Source organism: Marmota flaviventris, chromosome 1 (assembly GCF_047511675.1).
Source record: "Marmota flaviventris isolate mMarFla1 chromosome 1, mMarFla1.hap1, whole genome shotgun sequence".
NCBI classification, from domain to species: Eukaryota; Metazoa; Chordata; class Mammalia; order Rodentia; family Sciuridae; genus Marmota; species Marmota flaviventris.
In genome coordinates, this window is record NC_092498.1 from 196164604 (window position 1) to 196187353 (window position 22750).

The window sequence follows — 22750 nt, forward strand, 5'->3', positions numbered from 1 at the left end:
CAAGCCTCATGACTACACTTGGCTCTCTTGGGTTGTCTATATGCTTCTGTCACTTGTGGCTACCCGGCACAGTTTCAGGCTTTCATCTCTGATTTTGGCTTGCCACCCCAATCGTTTGCCTCTCCCATCCCCTTGATCTGTGATGTACATAATTTAATTCAGATCGCCTGCTAGTTCTGACTCTCCTGGGACAAGACACTGATGCTTCCCTTCCTCTATTTCCTCCAGCCCTGTCTTTGTGCCCCACCTTCCCTGTAAACCGACACGTCCCACTGCAAGAGAAATTTCTGTCTAAAGAGGGATATCCATGACCACTCTAGATGACAGTCCAATGTGATGGTCCACTGCCCCTTACTCTCAAGCAGCGTTCAGTTCAGTGGGATCCAGTGTCACAAAAATCAGACCAGTGCCTGGAATTCATCATGGTAGAACCCAAGTCATTTAAATACATAAGTTATAGACTCTCCAAGCTCAGTGGGACTTAAGAACCACTTTGTCTGACCTCCTCTTTTTATCAGAGAGATTAAGTTTCTTAGCCAAGATCACAGTTTGTGGTAGAGCCTGGTTCTATAAGCCCCACCCATGGGTCCCTCCCATACTCGCACATATGCCTAATGTGCATATAGTGAAGACCATCTGTTTAAGATACTCTTCCCCAAATCACTGGGTGCTCACCACTGGATTGGGGCACTAAGGTGATTTTAGGTGGTTCTTAAGATTATTTGGGGGCTGGGGCTTTAGTGAACATCACCAGCTGATGTGCAGATGTCACAAAAATTGAGAAGATGTTCAAGAGAAATCTACAAAGTCCTGGTTTGGCAGTTCAAATGTTACCTCCTTAAGGGAGACCTCAGTGGCTGAAAAGGACTATGTACCCCCCACTGAGTGGGCATCAGAGTGGATTTTTCTGTGAAAGCCATGCATAGAAAATAAAGCTGGTCATGCTGATGAGCCTCTGGGGATCACAGGCTGCAGAATTTTGTAGCAAACACATAAATATGGAATAATTGCTGGTGCCAAACGTCAACTTTCTTTTTCACTAGTATGAATTCAGCGTGATCTTTGATACGAGCCATCTGTCTGGGGAAGAGGAAGTTCTCAGCTTCATCATCACTGCTCAGAGGTAAGTGGGACCTGAACATTTTTGTTTGTTTGTTTTAAGGATAAAAGGCTTGTAGGACCAGGAGAGGACATGCCCTGGTCACGCTTTGATGATTCCCCAGGATGGGGAGGAGAGAACACCTGTCATTCAGTGATAAAGCCAACCACCCAACCAGGTGGGATTAGATCTGGAGGATGGTGGTTGGCTAGTTCTTCTTGCACTGTCACCACTTTCCACTGAGCTGGGAGAGAGACTGCTAATCAACTAGTGAGAAGTAATGATTCTATACCTGAGGAGAGACAGGCCTGCAGAGGTGAAGTTCTAGTCCAGGGTCACATGGTTGGTCAGTTCCCACTTGGCCACATGTTTTCCAAATCAGATGTCCTCTGTGTGTCATCAGGTTGGCTCAGCTGCTTCTCAAGGACATGCCAGTGCACCCTTTAATAGTGGGAAGAGCACTTGCAGCCTGAGGGTCTGGCCATGCCTTAGGCTGGCAGAGGCCCCCAAGTGATGCTCCTTGACAGAGGGATTGTCCTGGAAGCTGAGTGGACAGATAGGGAAGGGGAAGACCAGCCTCCAGTTGCTAGCTGTCAACCAGCCGCAGCTAGGTAGTGATAGGCTGGAAATTCAGTTGCAAGGAGAGCCATTTAGGTGGGTGAATAGGAGGATTCAAGCTTTGACGGGGGTGGTGGTAGAACACCCAAGGCAATCTATTTATTTAAAACTTTGGGGAGGAATGATTTTAAACAGAAATGTTACAAGAATAATGCAAGAAACTCTTTCATGCCCTTTACTTATATCCACCCAATGTTAGCATGTTGCCTCATTTATCATTCTCTTTCTATATATAAATTTTTTTAACCACCTGACAGTTTCAGAAACCATGTCCCTCCATCCATTGCTACCCAGCATGCATTCTCCAAGAATGAGGCTCTTAAGTTGCCACCATAGTTATCCAGTTCTGGAAATTAAACCTTGATACCATACAATCATCTAGACGATTTTTATATTCCCATCATGCCCATTGTCCCAATAATATCTTTTTAGCCACTTCCTCACTGGTCCACAAGACTTGGTTATTTTCTAATCTTATTTTGAAGATTGCTTCATTCATGTCCATACAAAGCACAACTGTGACCTAATAGGAACACATGCAAAGAATAGAGAAAGCAGACTCCATTTCCATGGCTGGAATCCAGAGGGGCTTCTGGGGAGGTAGCAGATGGGCATAGCAGTCTGAGGGTTCATGGTGCATCCTGCTGTGTCACAACCCTGGGGGCAGGAGAATGGGAGTGTGTCAGGCTGGGAGTGGAAGGGTGGGAGCTTACATGGGCAGTGCAAGATGAGGCTGGAAGAGGAGCTGGGCTGGGCACCATGAGGGGGCAAAAGTACTCTTAGAGAGTGTGGGCTGCATTCTGACAGCAGGGAGGACCTACTGAATGCTTTTAAAGAGGAGAGTGACAGAATAGAATGGCTTGACACACAGCATGAGGTTGTTGAATTTAATATAGAAGGCAGGTGTCCATTCAAATCTGAAAACTCTCGTTCTCCCACCGTTTCTTGGATCTACTGAAAACTCACCCCATCATGGTGCTCTCTCGGTCCTTCAAAACCTGGGGCAGCCAGTTTTCCTGGGAAGGAACATAACATGGAAAGGACTTCCCTTGTCAAAAAAAGAGGGAACCACCTCCTGCCCAGCCTCATTCATGGCTGATCAGAGAGGATGTGGAACCCAGATCATGATGGGGAAAGATTTGTATTTTAGAATAACGTGCCCACAAAGCAGTGGTACTCTGGTCTTGGATGCACGTTGGAATCATCTGCGGAGTTTTAAGAACTACTGGTGCCTAGTTCCCCTCCTGGCCCTGAGATTCTGATCTAATTGCTCTGTGGTAAGAACTGGGCTTTGGGGTTTAATTTCTTTATTTGTTTACATATGTGCCAGGGATTGAACCCAGAGGTGCTTAACCACCAAGCCACATTCCCAGCCCTTTTTTATATTTTATTTTGAGACAGATTCTTGCTGTGTTGCTTAGGGCCTTGCTAAGTTGCTGAGGCTGGCTTCAAACTTGCTATCTTCCTGCCTCAGCCTCCTGAGCTGCTGGGATTTCAGGCATGTACATCCCACTGGCATTAGGATTTTTTAAAAGGCCCAGCATATGATTCTAATGAGCAGCCAAGGCTAAGGGCCACTGTTGTCTCTTATTCTGTGTTGGACACATTGTCACCCAGTAACTCTCTCTCAAGCACCGACTATTTACCAGTTGCACCACTAAGTGTGGGTCATGTCAGAAAATGCCAATAACCTACTGAATTCAAGAACATTCCCTAATATACTTCGATACTGTGACACAGCATCAGGAGACCTAGTATTTATAGCTTATATGATTAAGCATGAGAGTTTCTAATTCCTTGAGTTGCAGATGTGAAGGACACCCCGTTATCTTTTAAACACACAGCAGAACACTTCAGGCACTTGTTTCTGCACAGGCTTTGGTGAAAATCTGATCTCATTGCCCGCGAGGACACTCACAATTGACTCCCAGTTACAACAATAGATCCTTAAAGCTCCTTATCTTGAAAGCCACAATTAAAATATCACTCGTTCTTCTCTTTCGTCACTGCTCTTGGAAGGTCTCTTGCCTACTTGTAGGCTTAGGAGGGCATAAAGTGGAGACTAAACAGTGTCTCAGACCTCTCCTCTCCGCAGCCGGCAGCCTAGCTTTGCAGACCTCTGGAACGCATCCCAGAGAATGGGCTTTGGGATGGCAGGGAGCCTTTTTGATGTTTGGCCTTTTTATCTCAACTTTTCAACTTAGCTCATGCTGGAGCCGTTACCCGATGACAGATGAGACTGTCGGGCCAGATCTGCCAGCAGCCACAGGTGGCTGGACAAATGGCAGAGCAAGGGGTGGCTGTTCCATCAGGAGCCAATTGCTCAGACCTGGCAGGATGCTGGAGGGATGGAAAAGGGATCAGGCCAGGGCGGTGCCATCCCATCAACAGGGGAGTCGCCCCTACTCCACCCATGGCAATGACTTCAAGGTTTTTATCATCCCCTGGGAAAGGAAAGGCAAGGAAGTCAGGCTGGGTGGGCACCTGACCCTGCTGCTGCTACATGGTGTGGCTGCCCTGGGAGGGACTGATGTCATCCCATGTACGGAAGACAGATGAGGATCCAGGAGCAGTGACTGTGGCCGTGCAGGGTCAGAGTCACAGAGCACCATTGTTTCAGAACAATAGAGAGAGGGAGAGAGGATGTGACAGCTATTTAGGTACTGCTGCCATTCAGCACTTGATGAATGGAAGAGGAAGGTGGTGGGGTGGAGGGAGGGCACGGGGCAGGCAGGACTCAGCAGATGCTCAGGGGACTGTATGGTGGGGAGAGGTCAGGACCCACTGTGATCGAACCTCAGTAGGACCTGGGGACTCTTAGGTCCTACCTCTGGAGGGTGAACTTGGCTTTTGGCTGGGATCCCCCTTCTATTCCTGTGGTGGAACCAGCTCTGAGTGCTGGTTCAGCAATAGGCACCAACAGCCCTGCCTTTTCCAGCTGCTTCCCTGGAAGAATCGCCCCAATTCAGGTTAAAGTTTCATAATATAGTACAGGGAAACTAGGTCTTCTCTCTCTCTTTCTCTCTCCCTCCTTTTTGCTGCCATCTCCTCCTGTCCCCTGCCCCCGAGTCTGGTGTCAGGAGAAGGAATCACAGTGGAAAGAGCCTAAGTTGGTTGGAGTCTCAGCTCTGTCTAGCTTGCAGTGTGACTGTGACCTTTTTGAGCGGCTCCTCGCCTGGGGGTGCCTTGGTGAGAGATGCTATAGTGCATCTGTTGCAAGAGGGTCCAGGATATTTATGGAGGCACGGTTGCTAGGGCCTCTCTCCTGGGCTTGACTGACTGTGGATGAAGGGTGAGCCTTCCAGGTGGCAAATAGCAACCCTTCCCCAACTCCAGAGCGCTAAGCTCCCTGGCCCACTCTTTGTGGGATAAGCACGATGCAGCTCACAGAGGAGGTGCTCCACCTGCATCCCCACAAGACAGCACTGACTCTCGTCGGCTCCTGCCACCCTGCCAAGGTTTCTCTGACTGGATCCCGCTCACCTGTGAGGCAGGGAGGTACAGGGAATTCAAGTCCCTTCCTTGCCTCACCTCAGCAGCCTCCAGGACTTAGTGGATAAAGGCCCAGCTCCCACTCCCTCAGTGGGGAAGGCTGAGGTGTACTTTGCACTATTCCCAGGTCCCACTGGGAGGTGAGCCCCAGCTCACCTTCCCAGGGTGTTTCCTGGGGTCAACTCCTGAATAAGCTGCTTGCCCTTAACGTTTTTTGTGAGTGGAACACAACTAATTCCGTAGACTGTCTCTGAACAAGGGACTCTACCAAAAATGGAACTGGGGACAAGTATGCTGAATCTGTCCTTGGCTCCAGTGTGGGGCAAGCAAGCCCTCTGCAGGCTGGCTAGCACTGGCCAGCATTCATTCATTCTTCTCTCCCCATACAGTGGCAACGTGGAGCGCTCTGAGGCCTTGCACGACAACACCTTAACACTGACAGTACCGCTGATGCACGAAGTGGACACGTCCATCACTGGGTGAGTAGCCCAGCCCTGGGTTGCCAGAACACAGGGGTGCCCTCCAGTAGAATGCTCTGCATCTCCTGTGTCTGTACATGGAGCCAGTTAGAAGCTAGGAGCCCTGTCACCTCCCCCAAGCCTTGAAAAGCAGAATGAAGCTTGAGCTGTAGTGACTGACACTCTCCTGTCTTTATTTCTCCTGTGACCCAGCTACCCACCCACCTGGTTAGTAACAGAAGTTTGATGACAAGTTTAAACTCCGTAACTTCTTTGAACATTCCATACATCTTTATATACTTCTAGTCCCAGACCAGCCCCGCCACAGAATGCCATATGGTGGTAGATAATATGGTTCCTGGGATTAAAATCTCAGCCAAAACCTGTTGGGCCAGAGGTTACAGCCAGATGTGTCCCAAAGTCCTGGCTCACGGGAGGGCTGCCTGTCTTAATTGCTTCACAGTTGGTGCTGGCTTTCCATGGTTCTGTGAACTCTCTGCAAAGCTGAGATGTCTGTATGGCTTGATGTCTGTATGGATTGGAACAGGCAGGGACCCAGCACAGCGCCACACCACCTGCCTGGATGAGGTCCATGGCTCAGGGCTGCTGGCATTATTGGAAAGCAGGGCTGCAGGTTCTGGTCTGCAGGGACCCGCAACAATCAGGGTCCGTTTTCAGCCAAAGCCCAGGCCTGGAAAAATGAGAAACTCTGTTCCTGTTTCCGGCTTCAGCAAACAGAATGCACGCATACCTCTTTGATAGTGGAAAAAAGATTTGCACAGTTGGTTTAGATCAAATGAGGACCCGTTGAACCCTTGACCCAAATGCAGGCTGAACTTTCTGGAGGTTCACAGTTTCTCGGTTTTCAATTTTCAAGGGCTTCTGGGTCTCGGTCTTGGCTCCAAGTGGAAACGTTGACCCGTCATGGGAGGAGCCATCCCGCCCTGGCTCCTGCTCTGTCCAGAGCCAGCAGAGCTGTGGCCCTGCCTTTCTGCTCCTTGGTTCTTGGCATTTTCACCACATTTTTTAGACGCAAGGCGTTGGTGGAATATATTTGCAAATTAGCATATACTTGCCTCTGTTCGAAGCTCTATTTTTAACCCTATGGTTTATTTATTTGTCCTGCCCAAGGCACAGTGAGAATGTACCCAGAATCCAGTCCCATCCTTGGGGATAAAGAGAAAACACCTCCCACACACACTGGATGGTGTTGTCAGGTCTTCCGGGAGACCTCTTTGTGAGGTGTTAACAGCCCCTGCTGAAGCCATCAGTTAAACAAATGAGTCAACCTCTGATCTTTCCAGAAATGTAAAACAGGATGAGTTCAAATGAACCAGTTCTTGCCATTTGGCAATGCTGAGAACTCACTGTTTCTAAAATAATTCGCTTAACTTTTGAAAATAGATGGGTGGTTGTCTATTTGGACTTGGTCCCCAAAACCTTCCATTGTGTTTAGGTGAGCAGCTTCAAGCTCCTAGCATTTGTTATTTGGGGGTGTAAGTCTGAGCTTCTTTTTTTTTTTTTTCCTCAGGGGTCTGTTCACATAAGCAATGGTGAAAGTATTGCTACAGACCGAGCTTGAATTCTCAATCACTGCTCAGGTAGCCACGGTCTGAAACCTTAGGGGAAATGCCGTTTTGCACTGCCTTAGCTCTCCAGTGTCTGATTTCTAGTGATTGTGGTAGTCTGACAAATTTAAGTTTTTAAAATGAATTTGTCACAGGGTGGGGCTTAGGATGCCAAATATACGATTGATTTGCATTTATTTCTTGAAAACTTATTATAGGCCTATTTGACCCACAAAATGTTTTTCAAGTGACAAAACAGAAAATCCATAAATTTGGAGTCCAGTTTTGTAAAAAGTCGCCATGGCTTCAATTTTTAAAAAAAACCTCTTTATTTTAGAAGTGTAATCCCATTGTATAGTGTAGATGAAGCTTATCAATGTGACCTCAGGTGAGAAGATATACTAGAACAAGCTGGTTAGCACAGACTGGCTGTGTCCATTCACAGGAGAAAAAAGTCACAGTCGGGGTGGAAGCATCTGGTGGGAGACACGGGATGAAACAAACAGATGATGGGTTCCAGGTGGACGTGGACGTGGACGATGGGTGGGGATGCCGACCTCCCTACTTTCCTCTTTCAGAATCGTATCTCCGACCTCCTTTGTGTATGGCGAGTCTGTGGATGCCTCCAACTTCATTCAGCTGGACGACCTGGAGTGCCATTTCCAGCCCCTCAACGTCACCCTTCAGGTACCCACCCCTAGAAACCCTCTGTCACTGGGAGCCAACAGAAGGCCACAGGACGTGTCTCCTTCTGAAAGGCAGCTAACGGGCCAGGCTGCTTTCAGGGGAAAACCCCAGCCTGGTTTGCTGCTGTGTGCATGTGTGTGAGTGCGTGTTCTCTGTAACCCCGCACAGGCAGTCCCCTCTACTTTTCAAGACTTGAAAGGAGAGCCCCACCAGGCAAAGCAGCTTCCCCTAAGAAGGCCTTGGATGGCTGAGACCTAGGCCCATATCCCAGCTCCAAGAGTCCCATAGTCTCTTCTCTGTCATTCATTCACCTTGGGCTCAGAGGAGCCCCAGAAGGTTTGCTGCCTTCTCTTCTTCCTGGGATTTTCATGCAAACTCAGCCAAAAGCTCATCCTCCCCTAGGGGAACAGACTTTCAGAAGTGTGGTTTTATAGAGGCAAAGCAGTGTGAGCCCATGTGACCCTCCCACCCACCACTATCCGGGAAGAAGCGCATGCTCCCTCATTGAGCCAGGGTGGGGTCATCCCAGTCACATGTCTTCTCCAGCAGGTCTACGGAATGTGGACATTATGAAGCACATTGTCCCTTCACTTAATTAGGGGTTGGCAAACTTTCTGAAAAAGGCCAGAAAGAAATGTTTTAGACTTTGCGGGCTGCACAATTTCTGTGGCAACTTTTCAGCCATGCTACCTACTGAGGCTCAAAAGACACTGTGTCAGTCATCTTTTCCTCACTGGGGCCAAAATATCTGACAAGAACAACTTAGAGGAGGAAAAGTTTATTTTGGGTCATGGTTCCAGAGGTTTAGTCTATGGTCAACTGAATCCATTACTCTGGGCCCGAGGTGAGGCAGAATATCATGGCAGAAGAGTGTGGTGGAGGAATCCTGCTCAATTCATTGCAACCAGGAAGCAAAGAGAGAAAGGAGCCACAGAGACAATGCACTCTTCCAGGACACAGCCCTAGTGACCCACATCCTCCAGCTATGCCCTACCACCTGCCTATAGTTACCACCTGGTTAGTCCATTCAAACCAGGATGAACTGATTAGGTTATAATTTAATCATCTAATAATTTCACCTCTAGATATTCTTGCATTAACATAGGAGCTTTTGGGGGACAGCTTATACCCAAACCATAACAGCAGCTATGGACATTACATAAATAAAACTTAGTTTATGAACACTGAAATTCAAACTTCACATAATTTTTACATGTCATGAATGCCATTGTTCTGATTTCTTTTCCCCTTCCAACCATTTAATGACTTAAACAATTCTTAGTGCACAGGCTATGCAACAGGCATGGGACCAGATCTGTCCTATAGGCCACAGTTTGCTGATCCCTGCTTTTAAAGTATGAACTCTCAGGCCAGCTGTTCAACATGTGCCTCTGTGAATATGAAGTTTGAGGGAGATCAGTATTATCTAGTCCATTCTTCTTAAAGGACAAACAAGGAAATGTAGGCCCAAGCAAGAAAGATGTGCTCGAGGTCCCAGAACTGGGTGAGGCAGGACTGGGCCAGGAATGGTCATGCTTTGACCAGACCCCACTTGACCCAGAGCTGTGGATGAAATAAAGGAGAAATGGCTTGTCTCACCCATAGAACCCTGAAGTTCACCTCTTAGAACTCCCAGTACCTGCTCTCAGAGTTCTTTACTGTCTCTTCCATCCTTCCCCCATGGAGAGAATGGTTTCTCACCCTGGTATTCACTATTGTGGCCAAATAATGATTATTTTTCTTTTCCTGCGGCCTCTCCTAAGTGGATTTAGGGGCTGACAAATAATGGTGGGGCAAGGGTGCAAGAGAATGAGGCAATAAAACATTTGTGGGCTCTTGCAGACAATAGTCTCCCTCTCTCCAGAGTGCTCTCGCAGGCAGGAGACCTCCGAAACCATGATGGATAACACATGTCCCCGGCTCAGAGAGGATGAGCCTCCTGACCAGCTAAGCTCCAGCTGTCACACTCTGTCCTTGATTTACAAGGGAGAAAGTAAAAGATGGGGTTTGGGCTTTCTTTGGAGACAGAGAGCTGTGAATCACACCTCTGTGTCTCTGAATTGCTTCTCAGAGTTGGTGTATCATTCCCTTTGTTTTTTTGCAATTGGATAGAAAACAGATAAAGACCAAGTGGATTTACTTCACTTTAATTGTTTATATTCTCTTCTTGTAATTTTTGAGATGTTTTGCAATAAAAGATGAGAGTCCAGAAAATGGTTTAGAATGGTTTAAATGAGGCAGACCATGTAATGAAGAAGGGATGGGAGTTGGAAGAAGGAAATCTTGCAGTCATTTCTCTAAAGGTATTTTTACAGGGAGTTTTAAGTTTGGTGTTTAAGCCCATAGCTTTTCTTCACATCTGACCTAAAACAGGACCCAGGCTGCTGAGTCCTGTCCCCAGTAATGAGTGATTGGCCTGCCCCTTGGGTAAACTGCTCCAGGAGTTTATGCCCGAGGAGGTGCATAGCATTCAGTCCAAGTTTGAGCCAGGCGGCTGGTCTGAGAGATTGATAGAGGTGCCATTGATCAGAGGGTGATGCCTCTGCATTAGCAAAGTCCACCATTTCCTTGAGAGGTCTCTGATGACTCATTTTTTTTTTTTTTTTTTGGTAGAATTGCTGTTGTTACAATGTCCTGCAGGTAGGTCACTGACTAGTGTTGGTGGTGGTAACAACCAAGAGATGGAGATACTAGGGGAGAAAAGGGGTCAGGAATAGGGAGAAAATTCTTCTTTTTCTACTTTCTAGAAACCTCATTCCTGAAGAAACATAAGACTTAGTACAGATTTTCCAGTGTCTTTTAAAATCCATCCTTCAATAAACAACGTAATTCTTTAAGGACTCCACCTTAAATGCAGATGAGAGAAAGAGATACTAGTCTTGGGTTTGCTTTCTACATTTTATCAGCTTTGTTGTTTTTTTAAAAAAAAAAAAACAGAGACACAGTAATTAGTTGACCATTGGTAGACTTTGGGGTTTTGTTTTTGCATTAGAAGTCAAAGCATTTCCCCACCTGGAAATGGGGGGAAGTAATACAGACGTTACACATGAACATTTCCAGAAAATCAAATGTTAAGATATTGTTAAATAAATATGATAATTCAAACTCTCCCCTCAGGCCTGGCTCTGATAAGCAACATGGCTCAAGTGAATCTTTTTCTCAAACTTTACCCCCATTCATGCTCTAATTGGGATTTCCCAGACATGTCAAGAGGGTTCTTTTCAGTTCTGTGTTCTCATGTTTCACTTCAAATTAGTTATTTCACTTGTGGTTGGAGACTCCTGCCCTGTCTTGTGTCTCAGGGCTGTTGTTTTTGGTGAATCTTGTTCTTTTTGAATCAAGAGTTGGCCACGACCGTTCATCTGCTCTATCAATGTTTATCTATTCTTTGAAATAAAACCAGCTACTGTTCTGGGGGAAAGGCTGGCTGGAGCTAGCTGCTCTTCATTCCAGTCATATGGGAAGACCTGGTTAGATGTCCACCCTTCTCTGGCTCTGCCCTTCTGACTTCAGCTTCACAGTCACCTTGAACCCTGAATCTATCTAGTCCCAAAATGCCAGGCATCAGTTCCTTTCCTCCTCTCTCCCACTCATCTCCATCTCCCACACATTAAAATTGTACAAAATAGGGCTGGGAATGTGGCCCAGTGGTCGAGTGCTCCTGAGTTCAATCTGGGACCCCCCCCCCACTCCCCCAAAAAATTCGTATAATTTTTACTCATCTTTTAAAAGAACATCTTTATTGAGCTATTATTACACACCTTAAAGTTTATCTATTTCAAGTACACAATTCAATGATTTTTAGTACTTTTACAGAATGATGTTTCCATCCTCATGATTGAATATTAGAACATTTTCGTCACCCCCCAAAGAAACCCTATTCCCATTAGTGATATACAGATGTACCTTGGAAACATTGAAGGTTTTCTCCCAGACCTCTGCAATGAAGCAAACATCACAATAAAGTGAGTCACAGGAATTTTTTTGGCTTCCCAGTTCACATAAAAATTATGTGTATACTATACTATACTCCATTAAGTGTGCAATAGCATTATATCTAAAAAATAACATGCATACCTTAACTTAAACATACTTGAATGTCCCGGGTACAGTGGCACTCACCTGTAATCCAGCAGTTCAGGAGGCTGAGGCAGGAGGATCATGAGTTCCAAGCCAGCCTCAGCAACGGCAAGGTGCTAAGCAACTCAGTGAGACCCTGTCTCTAAATAAAACGCAAAGCTGGGTGGGGGATGTGGCTCAGAGTTTGAGCACCCCTGAGCTCAATCCCTAGTAACCCCCACCCAAAAATACTTGAATGCTAAAAATTGGTAAAGGTCTTTTGAGCTTTCATTGGGCTGTAATCTTTTTGCTGGTAAAGAGACTTGCCTCCATGTTGATGGCTGCTAAACTGATCATTAGGGTGTTCTCTGCTAAAGGGGGACATGGCTGAGGCAGTTTCTTAAAATGAGGCAACAATGAAGTTTGCATGTCAATTAACTCTTGTTCATGGAAGATTTTTCTATAGTGAGCGATGCCATTTGTAGTATTTTACCCACAGTGGAACTTCCTTCAAAATTGGGGTCAGTCCCCTTTCACCTGCCACTGCTTTATCAACTAAATCTAACATTCTAAATCTTTGGTTGTCATCTCAATGATCTTCACAGCATCTTCACCAGGGGTGAATTCTGTCTCAGGAAACCACTTTCTTTGCTCATGCATAAGAAGTGGTCCCTCATCCATTAAAGTCGTCTTGTGAGTTTGCAGCAGTTCAGTCACCTTTTTAGGCTCAATTTCTAAATGAGAGTTCTCTTGTTATTTCCACCATGTCTGCAAATACTTCCCCGACGCAGTCTGGAACCCCTCAAAGACATCCATGGGAGTCAGCATCACCTTCTTCCAGACTCCTGCTACATTGGTATTTTGACCTTCTGCCATGAATCATGAATGTTCTTAATGGTTAATCCTGCTTTTTAAAGCTTTTTCCTGCTTTTCAATTTGCTTTTCCCCGATTGGTCAGAGGAATCACAATCCATGACAACTTACAGGCTGATTAAATGTATTTCTTAACTAATAGGGATTGAAAGTTGAAATCACTCCTTGATCCCTGGGCCGCAGATAGGTGCCGTGTTGCCAGTCATGGAAGCAACATTGATCTTGTAGAACTTCTCCATCAGCGCTCTCCAGTGACCAGATACATCATCAGTTTGCAGTAATATTTTGAGATTTTGAGAGAACTCTTTTTCTGAGCAGTAGATCTCGACAATGGGCTTAATATATTCTGTTAACCATGTTGGGAACAGATGTGCTTTCACACAGGCTTTTTGGTTTACTTAAATCGCATGGTAATTTTTCTTTCTTCCTTCCTTTCTTTTTTTCGTACAAGAGATTGAACCCAGGTGTACTTAACCACTGAGCCACATCCCTAGCCATTTTTATTTTTTATTTTGAGATATGGTCTTGCTAAGTTACTGAGATTGGCCTCAGACTTGTAGTCCTCCTGCCTCGGCCTCCCAAGTCACTGGGATTACAAGCATGTGTACCACATGACTGGCAGATCTAGTGTAATTCTTAAAGGTCCTGGGATTTCCAGAATGGCAAATGAGTCTTAGCTTCAACTTAAGTCACCAGTTTCTAGATGCATGGGTGCCTGATAAGAGTCAGCTGGCCTTCAAAGTTTTGAAGCCAGGCATTGGCCTTGCTTCTCTAGCTATGAAAGTCCTAGATGGCCCCATGTAAGACTCAGCTGTCTACATTAAAATGTGCTGTTGATGTAGCACCTGCTTCGGTTACCATGGATAGATCTGAATAACTTGCAGCAGATTCTCCATCCGCACTTGATCTTTCATGTTAAGGAGATGGCATCTTTTCTTAAACCTCACAAACCAATCTCTGCTAGCTTCAGACTGCTTCTCCTGTAGCATCCTCCTCTCTCTCAGCCTTCCTAAGAATTGAAGGAAGTGATGGCCTTGCTCTGGATTAGGCTTTGGCCTAAGGGAATTCCGTGGGTGGTTGATCTCTCTAGACCACTGAAATTTTCTTTCTATCAGGAATCATGCACGTGTTTGCTGGAAGAGCACTTTGCATTTCCTTCAGGAACATTTCCTTTGAATTTATAACTTGGCCAACTGGTCAAGAGGCCCAGCTTTTGGCCTGTCTTGGCTTTGACATGCCTTCCTCCTCATACTTAACCACGTTTAACTTTGATTTAGGTGATGTGCGACTCTTCCTTTCACTTGAGCATTTAGAGGCCACTAGAGAATTGTTCAGGCCTAATTTAAGCCCTTTCTATACATTAGATCATTTGGTTTTAGGACAACCCACTTGGTCTTTGAAGGTCTCAGTTACCTCAGGCTGTAAAAGGAAGGAAATCTCAGGGAATAGGAAGGACTGTGGAGAGGAAGGGAGATGGGACAGGTGTTGGTGGAGCCATCAGAACACACACATTTATCAAAAGAGTTTGCTTTCCTATGTGGGCGCCCTTCATGGCAGCCCCAGTTAGGAGAGTGACATCAAAGATCACTGACCACATGGCTGGGCATGTAGCTCAGGGAGAGACCACTTGTCAGGACGTGCAAGGCCCTGGGCAGGTCTCCAACATTGCAAAAGGAAAAAACAATCTCTGACCACAGATCACCATTACCACAAGAGATGTAATAATCATGAAACAACTTACTATATGGTGATAATTAACAAAATATGACACACTAACAACATATGGGCATATTGGTACCAATAGACTCTCCTGATGCAGGGTTGTCCCAAACTTCTTATTTATAAGAAAATGCAGTGTCGTCAAAGCACGGTAAAATGAAGTATCATAAAGTGAGGTAAGTCTGGATTAATTTCCTATTTCTGCTGTAACCAAATACCACATAATTAATGGCTTTAAACAGCACACATTTATTATCATACGACTCTGAGATCCACGAGTCCAAAATGGGTCTCACAGAGCTAAAATCAAAGCCTTAGAGGACTGTGTTCCTCACTGGAGGGTCTGGGGAGGATTCATTTCTTGCCTTTTACAGTTTCTGGAGGTTGTGGGAGTTAGTTGGCCGATGGCCCCTTCCATTTTCAAAGTGAGCAATGACCAGTCAAAACTTTCATTGGGGTCTCTCTCTGATACTGACTTCTCTGCCTCCCTCTTCTCTCTATAAGGGCCTTCGTGATTAAATGTGCCCACTGGGATAATCCTAAATAATCTATTTGTGGTCATGTGATTGGCAACCATGATTCCATCTTTTCATGTAGCATAATGTTCACAGGTTCCACAGATTAGGACATGGACATCTTTGAGGTCCTGTTCACCTGCTTGTCTATAACCCTCCCTACTCTCCCTGTCCTCAATCCTGAGCTGCTTTCTGTCCCCAAAGATCAACTCACCTTTTGTTTCTTTCTTTTTTCCTCCAGATTCTACTTATGATCAGCCTTTGCTCTGTCTTCACCCTTTTTGGTTTCTTTCCTCTTTTCCCTCATTTCTTGGGAGATGACTGGCTTCTAGAGACAGAAAATAAAAAGGATGATAGAGAAGAGGAGAAGGGGAAAGTTTTATAGGACCAAATGCTAGGATAGAAAAGAGGCACAGAGGCCATCAAACAGTGTTAACACATGACTATCTATAAATTGCACAGAAACTAAATGAGCTGGATAGTGTAGTAAAAATAGCCCTTTCTATACTATTAGATCACTTGGTTTTAGGACAACCCATTTGGTCTTTGAAGGTCTCAGTTACCTCAGACTGTAAAAGAAAGGAAGTAGACATTAGTGGTTCTCAGGGGTGGCTTCTGGGTCAGCAGCAGCATTTCCTGGAAATTTTTTTTTTTTTTTTGTACTATGGACTGCAGTCAGGGGCACTCTACCACTGAGCTACACCCCAGCCCTTTTTATTTACATTTTGAAACAGGCCTCCTTGAGTTGCTGAGGCTGACCTTGAACTCATGATCCTCCTGCCTCAGCCTCCTAAGTAGCTGGAATTATGAGTGTGTACCATGCTTTCAGCTTCCTGGAAACTTACTAGAAATGCTGGTGCTTCACCCCGCTTACTGCCTCAGGAGCTCTTGGCATGACCCCCCTTTCACCCCTCACTACCAAGTCTGTGTTTTAAAAAGCCCCTAGGTGATTCTGATGTTATGCTGAAATTTGAGAACCACTGAACTAAATTATTATGTCTGCTTTCCCATCCAATGTAATAGTCTAATTTATTGGTATGTCAAAATAAATATAATTTTTAGTAAGAAGAAGAGGATAAGAAAATGTTAAAAGGGAATGGTACTTTGGAAGTCTGAGGTTTTTAGGTGCCTATTTGAAGGATTTTCATTAAGAATTTTGTTAAAATTCCCCACCATTCAGCATCTTATTTCTCCTAGAGTTATGACTTAGCTCCCACCCCTGGAACATCTGTATGTGGAGTACATATTTCAGGACATGAAATGAAGCTCTCTTATTTCCACTGAAATGTGCTCTGTGTGTTCCACACCCACAGGTCTATAACACTGGCCCCAGCACCCTTCCGGGGTCATCTGTCAGCATCTCCTTCCCCAACCGACTGTCATCCGGTGGTGCAGAGATGTTTCTGGTGCAGGAGATGATGGTGAGTCCTCTATTTATTTTCTCAGTTGCTTTGAGCCTTATATCAGTCTCTTCAAATTTCGTGCCCCACCCAACCCAATATCAACCCAGAGAACCTTACTCATTCTACCCCCTGGAAACCTATCTGAGGAAGCTGGAGGACCTGGGATGCCTGAATTTCTTCAGTGAGGCAGTTTGGTTAATGCCGTAGGGTGGGGAATGGCTGGTTGTGGAGCCGCCTCCTGGCATGGGCTTCACTGGCTCTGGGAACCTCAGAGACGGTCCACTGTCTTGCATGTGTCTGCATTTCTCTGAGGAGAAGATCCACAGTGTCCATAAAGATTCTCAAAGGGCTACTGACACCCAAGGATAAAGGTTAATCCCTCAGATGTAAGTGTAGGTTGCAACTCAAGTTTACGTGTGGAGTATGCCCCTCTGTCTGATCCTGAGTCCACTGTAGATGACTTGGTCTCAAGGGTTTGATAATGGGAACATGGTCATTGCTACCTTTCTCCTTCTAGGACATCACTTTCTCCCAGTTTCCCCTTTCTCTCTGGCCTTTGTCCTCATCTCCCCACCTTCTAGGGGCCTGGGGCCTCCTTTATTCTACACCCTGTCTCTGAGATCTCACCCAGACTCATGGCTTTAAATCCAGTCTGTGCTGACAATACCACTTGTTTCTAGCCCAGACCCCTCCCATGATCTCCAGATATGAACAGCCAACTACCTTCAGCCCATTTCTACCTGGATGCCTGACAGGTATCTCAGCTTTATTCAAAAGTGAGCTCCCATAGTACTCTTCTGTCATTGTGCTTTTTTAAAAAATTGTTGCTGATACCATAATACCACACACACTGGGTGGGCTATAAAAGAAAGTTCTGGAAGTTCAAAGTTGAGTGGCCTCATCTGGCAATGGCCTTCTTGCTAGGAGAGTCCTAAGGTGATACAGATCATTACATGGTGAGAAACAGCATGCACGTGTCTGTCTGTCCCCACTGCCTCCCTTCTCTCTTCCTCTTATTATAAAGCCACCAGCATTCAGTCATGGGAGTAATCACCCTTGATGACCATATCTAACCCTAATCTCTTCGCTACCTCGAAACACCATAGTCACATTAAGTTTCCACCCTCTGGATGCCTTAAGTGGAAATTAAACCCTAAGGAGAGTTTCTCAAGGGACAAGCTATATCCAAACTACAGCCCCTCCAAACCTGCCCTCCCACAACTTCCCTAGCTCAGCACATAGCTACTCCATTCTCAGTTGCTTAGATCAAAAAGCCTGGGTCATCCTTAAAGCCTCTTTTTTTTTTTTTTCCTGTTCTTCACATCCTATCCATCAGCAGGCCGAACGTCTCTACCTTCACAACAAATCCAGAAGGTTACCACTGTTTACATCTCTACTTCCAGCACCCTGGTCCCAGGCAGCAGCATCTGTCACCCAGGTTATTAGCAGTAGCAATAACTCCTTACTAGTGCACCTGCCTCTGCCCTGGACCTAGCCCCAGAGCGATCCTTCCAGAGTATAAGTCAGCTCTGCTCAAAACCTTCCAGTGACTTTTATTCTCCCCAGATTCTTCTAGCAACTCCACTATCCCCACGGCCCGTCAAGAGTCACTCTCTGGCCTCATCTGGCAGAAAGATGTGGTAGTGCAAAACTGCTCACATAGTGTGCCCAAGAAATAGAAAAGGGATTGGGAGTAAGATGTAGTCCCTACAGGCACGACCCCAAGGACTCACTCCCTTCAACTAAGACTGACCTCTTAAATTTTTTTTTTTTTTTAGTTGTAGATGGAAACAATATTTTATTTATTTTTATGTGGTGCTGAGGATCAAACCCAGTGCCTCACAGGTGCTAGGCGAGTGCTCTTCCACTGAGCCCCAACCCCAAGGTCCACCTCTTAAAGTTTCTACAACCTCCCAATAAATTGTGCATCTTTGACTTCATGGAAGGATAAATTATTGATGAATTCAGAGTCTTCATGATCCAACCACTCCCCCACAGCCCCACTTCTGAACATTGCTGAATGGGGGACCAAGTCTTTAACATATGAGCTTTTGGGGGACAGTCCAGACCCAAACCCTATGAAAATCTCAAATAGGAATGAATTCCTTTGCTAAGTAATTTGAGTTTTGATTGCTGAAAATGCTTGAACATGTCCAATTCGAGTTCTCTTATCAGAGTGCTCTGGGAGCCCTTGGGTTCCAGTCTCCAGAGTGACTCAATATGAGGTGGTGCCTTCTTCTGAGCCCCCCCGGGAAGAATGGGCCACAGAGCTGGGGACAGTCACCAAGAGGGGAGCTCTTGCAGTGTCTCCTGTTGAGAGACTCAAGACAGCATTGCTCTTCATATGAGCACAGAAGGGACATCCAGAGAGAGGGACAGTCTCTCCTTGGAGTGTTTGAAAATTGGGGCAGCAAACTCACAGCGTGTGACACATCAGAGCATAGTCAAAGAAGACCCTGCCCACAGGGTGGAGGCTCAGAGAGCATTGTGTGATACTGTCATGTTTCTGGCATGGCTCCTCTCTTGGGTCACATGGGCCAGAAACCAGAACCATGTGAATGTTGAATGTAGAACAAGTTCCCTGCCAGCCTGCATTGTCTATTGAGTTGGTTATAAGCCTCAAGCAAACCACATATGCCTGTCTACCCTCTGAATTTTTTTTTTTTTAATGTTCTGGGAACCTCAGGCCTCACACATGCTAGGCAAGTAAGTGTTCTACCACTGAGCTATGCCCCCAGCCCTCTTCTTCTTAAATGTTATTAATCATCGTAACCATTCCACCTTGTGCCTCCACCCCCAACATCTAGGAATATTCTCATAAGGCATGCTAAGAGTTTTCAATAAACTTTCTACAATGTTGTAGAGAGACAGAGTTTCCAAAGGCCAAAAACATTCATGGACCAAAACAGGAAATTTCAGTCACTTGGATTCTGAAGGTATCTGAGAACCAAGCACACCCTTTTTCCTCCTTACCAATCATCAAGCCAAGGAAGAGTCACTGGAAAGAACTTTGGAGCACATTTCTAAAGGGCTGGCTTTCATGGAAGGTTTTAGACGTGGTTTTCCTGAGGATTGGCAGCACTGCCTGTCAGTCTAGCTGAGTGGACCCTCAGACTCCATGTGGTATGAGCTGGCAATGATCTGCTCTCTCTGTTTGCAAAAGAGATTTGGATTTTCAAAACTACATAAGGCCTGTGATAGAATTCTCAAGGGCACCAAACCAGGTGAGCAGAGCAGAGCAGCTCATGGCATTTGTGTGTTATGGAAAAGCAAATCCACTGACAGCTCTCACTGAGCAAGTAGGGAGGCTCATCCTTATTAACAATTGCCACTGGAGGCCAGAATGATGAGAACAGAAACAAAAACACAAACATGATGGGGTGACATGCTGCAGTGAGAGGGACAAGAGTCCCGGATGCTTGTTTGATAGACTGAAAGCTGGCTTACCCTTCGCCTTCAGTTTCTAAGAGCAAGGGCATCCTGAAGCTCAGCCAAGTCCCCAGTCCTCCTGCCACCCTTGCTCAGCGGAGCCTGAGAATGCTCACTGGGTCCAGAGCTACTTACAGAGCTCATGATGTCCCCCACTTTGGCGTCTTGGGACTTTAAATGGAGCGGGGCATTCAGTCTGTAGATTTGGCTGGTTTAGTGCTAGTCAAACTCGCTCCTCTTAGAGAAACCAGGGCTCCTTCTCCATGTGGCCCCTGAGGCCTGGTGACATTCCCTCCCACCCTCACTCCTAGCAACTGTCATTCCCAGCCTTTGTCAGGTTACTGAGCACCAGGCACCAGCTGGATGTGTTAAGCCTGCTGAAACCTAGAAGCAGATGTCTGTCATCCTTCCCCACACCCCAGGGGACCCGCAGAGTGTTCCTCTCCCTTTAGTAGTGCCCTTGGTGTCCACGCTGCCTGGTCATCATCCACATACAGTAGTGTTCTTGCTGACCCTGGGGCCTGGGCTAGTCCCCACCTTTAGCCCAGAATCTGGCAGTTTTCTATCACCAGAGCATCTTCTGTGCTTGTCTGGAGGATGCCTTGAAGTCAAAGATGTTTGTGAGTGAAAACTTTGCTTGTATAGGAGACATTTTTAAGAGTATTCTAATGAGGTGAGAGCACTCCACACTCTAAGCCTCTGTTCGTGATCTTCTTTTCTCATAGAAGGACCCTGAGCCCCTCCACTCTACTGGTTTTATTTGGAGACAGAGCCATGATGGTGGTCTTAGGAAAGGCTATCGATTTCCTTTGCTTTCCACCCACAGGGGTTGTGTGGAACCCTGTGGAGACACAATGATTTCCCACAGCAAAGAGAAAATGTGGACAGGCCGTTGTGGACTTAGTGTCCATCAGGAAATCAAGTTGTAACGACTATGAAAATCATAGAAAAGAGTGACAGATCTTTTTAGTCTGTCTAAAGTAACATCATTACCAATAATAAATAATTCTTGAAATATTGGCTGAGCAAGCACTTATTATGTGCAAGGCCCTAAGAAAAGCTCAAGTTACAAAGCTGCTCCAGAAATTTACTTGTAGTAGACAGATATATAATATGCAATTGCATTACCACATACAAGGCACGTCCAGGCCCAGGGGACACATAGGGGGAGAATGCCCACCTTGGGGAGGGGGCAGGAAATGCTTCGTGAAGCAGGATCTTTGAGGTCAATGCCTAAATGATGTGTAGGAGGTCACCAAGAGAGCAGGCGAAGAAGAGAACATTCCAGATAGATGTCATAGCCGCTACAGTGAGTGTATCTTCTGTACTTGGAGCTATGGTTCTCCATTGTTTCCACGTAGCTCTTATACAGACAGGCAAAGGTGACTGTACCCTGTGCTTTCCTTGGGGTGTACAGCAGACAGAGATCTCGGCAGGATGATAGGAAGTACTAACCCTTGGTCAGTCCTGTGATAGTGGTAAATTATTGCCCGTGCTGGGTGCACGGTGTGAGCGCACTTGTGGGCCTGGGCCTTCATTTCTGCTGACTTGGGAATAGGGACAACCAAACGCCCTGTCACCTAAAGCTGTTTAACTGCACGCACGCCATGCACATTGTCAGCAAATGACCCTCAGGCCACTGTGGAGGGCAGTGACTCTCTGGCAAGATGGCCTGTGTAAGGCAAGTTGTAGCCACTTGCTCCTTAGAGAAGATACCTGTTGGAACTGAGGATATAACTTCTCTCTCACAGTTTAACGAGAACTGGCCTGAAAAACTTAACCACTTCACCTGGCTTCAGTTCTGCAGAGTTTAAACATGAAGCAGAGCCCCTGAACGTGGGTCTAAGAGAGGGCCAAGATAACACATCTGTCACCAGCTCTATGGCTAGTGAAGGGAAGACCACTTGAATTTGGAGGGTGGCCTGCTGCACAGTTCAGTTTTAAGGAGTTAGATTTAAGGAAAAGATTGGAGATCACAGTGGGAAGGTGGCTAACAGTCTCTGCTCTTTACCACTGGGCTGTCCAGCCACCTTCAAGGGCTTGGGCCATCATTTTCTGGACCTGTAGCTGCCCTGCACCCCTAGCATTACCTAGGTGTCAGAAATGTGGAAATGTGGAAACTGATGCTCCACCCAGACCTGCTGAATCCCAGTGGGCATTTAAACAACATCCTGGGTGGTTCGTTTGCACATCAGTATTTGAGAAGCCCTGTCCAAAGCCGGATGCTTAAATCTCTCCACCCTCCCATTTCCATGTCTGCAAAATAGTGATGACAGTTCTTGCCACATGGGGCTATGGTAGGATTTTTTAATCCACATGTCCATTCATTCAACAAATGCTTTACACCCAGTGTATGTCAAGCATTGGGTTACTACAGAGAACAAAATAGACAAAAATAATAATTATCGGCCCTTGTGTACCTTCTGGTGGGGAAAGATAAATAATAAGTAAAAAATGTAGTTCATTACATGATGGTAAATGCCATGGAGAAAATAAAGGAGGCCAGGGGATGGGAAGTGGGGAGAGATGTAATTTTAAAGAGTGATTAAAGTCTTGTGGTGAGCTTTATTCAGAGTAAGGAGACCAGGGCTCTCTTACAGGAGCTTGTAATGAGATCTTCTTTGTGCTCGAAGGCCTTGCCAAGTTTGTGTTTTCTGACAAGTATCTGCCCTTGATTTCAGCCCCATTTGATTTCTGTCTTTGGAAATGCCAACCTCCGGGCCATGCCCACATGGCATCCAGACTGGACATCCAGAAGTCTGTGTGTGTGCTTATTTGCTAGCATTCCCTCCGGGGGAGTTTTCTACCTTAATATGAGTCATTTATTTCT

The 22750-nt window shown here is 45.9% G+C and overlaps 1 protein-coding gene across 1 annotated transcript in view; it reads left to right on the plus strand.

The window, feature by feature from the left end:
* Positions 1 to 22750, plus strand: part of Itga9 (integrin subunit alpha 9) — a 319107-nt gene that overhangs the window by 242002 nt on the left and 54355 nt on the right. The window contains exons 20-23 of the mRNA XM_027932436.2: positions 1044 to 1123; positions 5599 to 5688; positions 7814 to 7922; positions 16402 to 16509. Coding sequence (XP_027788237.2) covers positions 1044 to 1123; positions 5599 to 5688; positions 7814 to 7922; positions 16402 to 16509 — 387 coding nt within the window. The remainder of the gene's footprint in view (positions 1 to 1043; positions 1124 to 5598; positions 5689 to 7813; positions 7923 to 16401; positions 16510 to 22750) is intronic.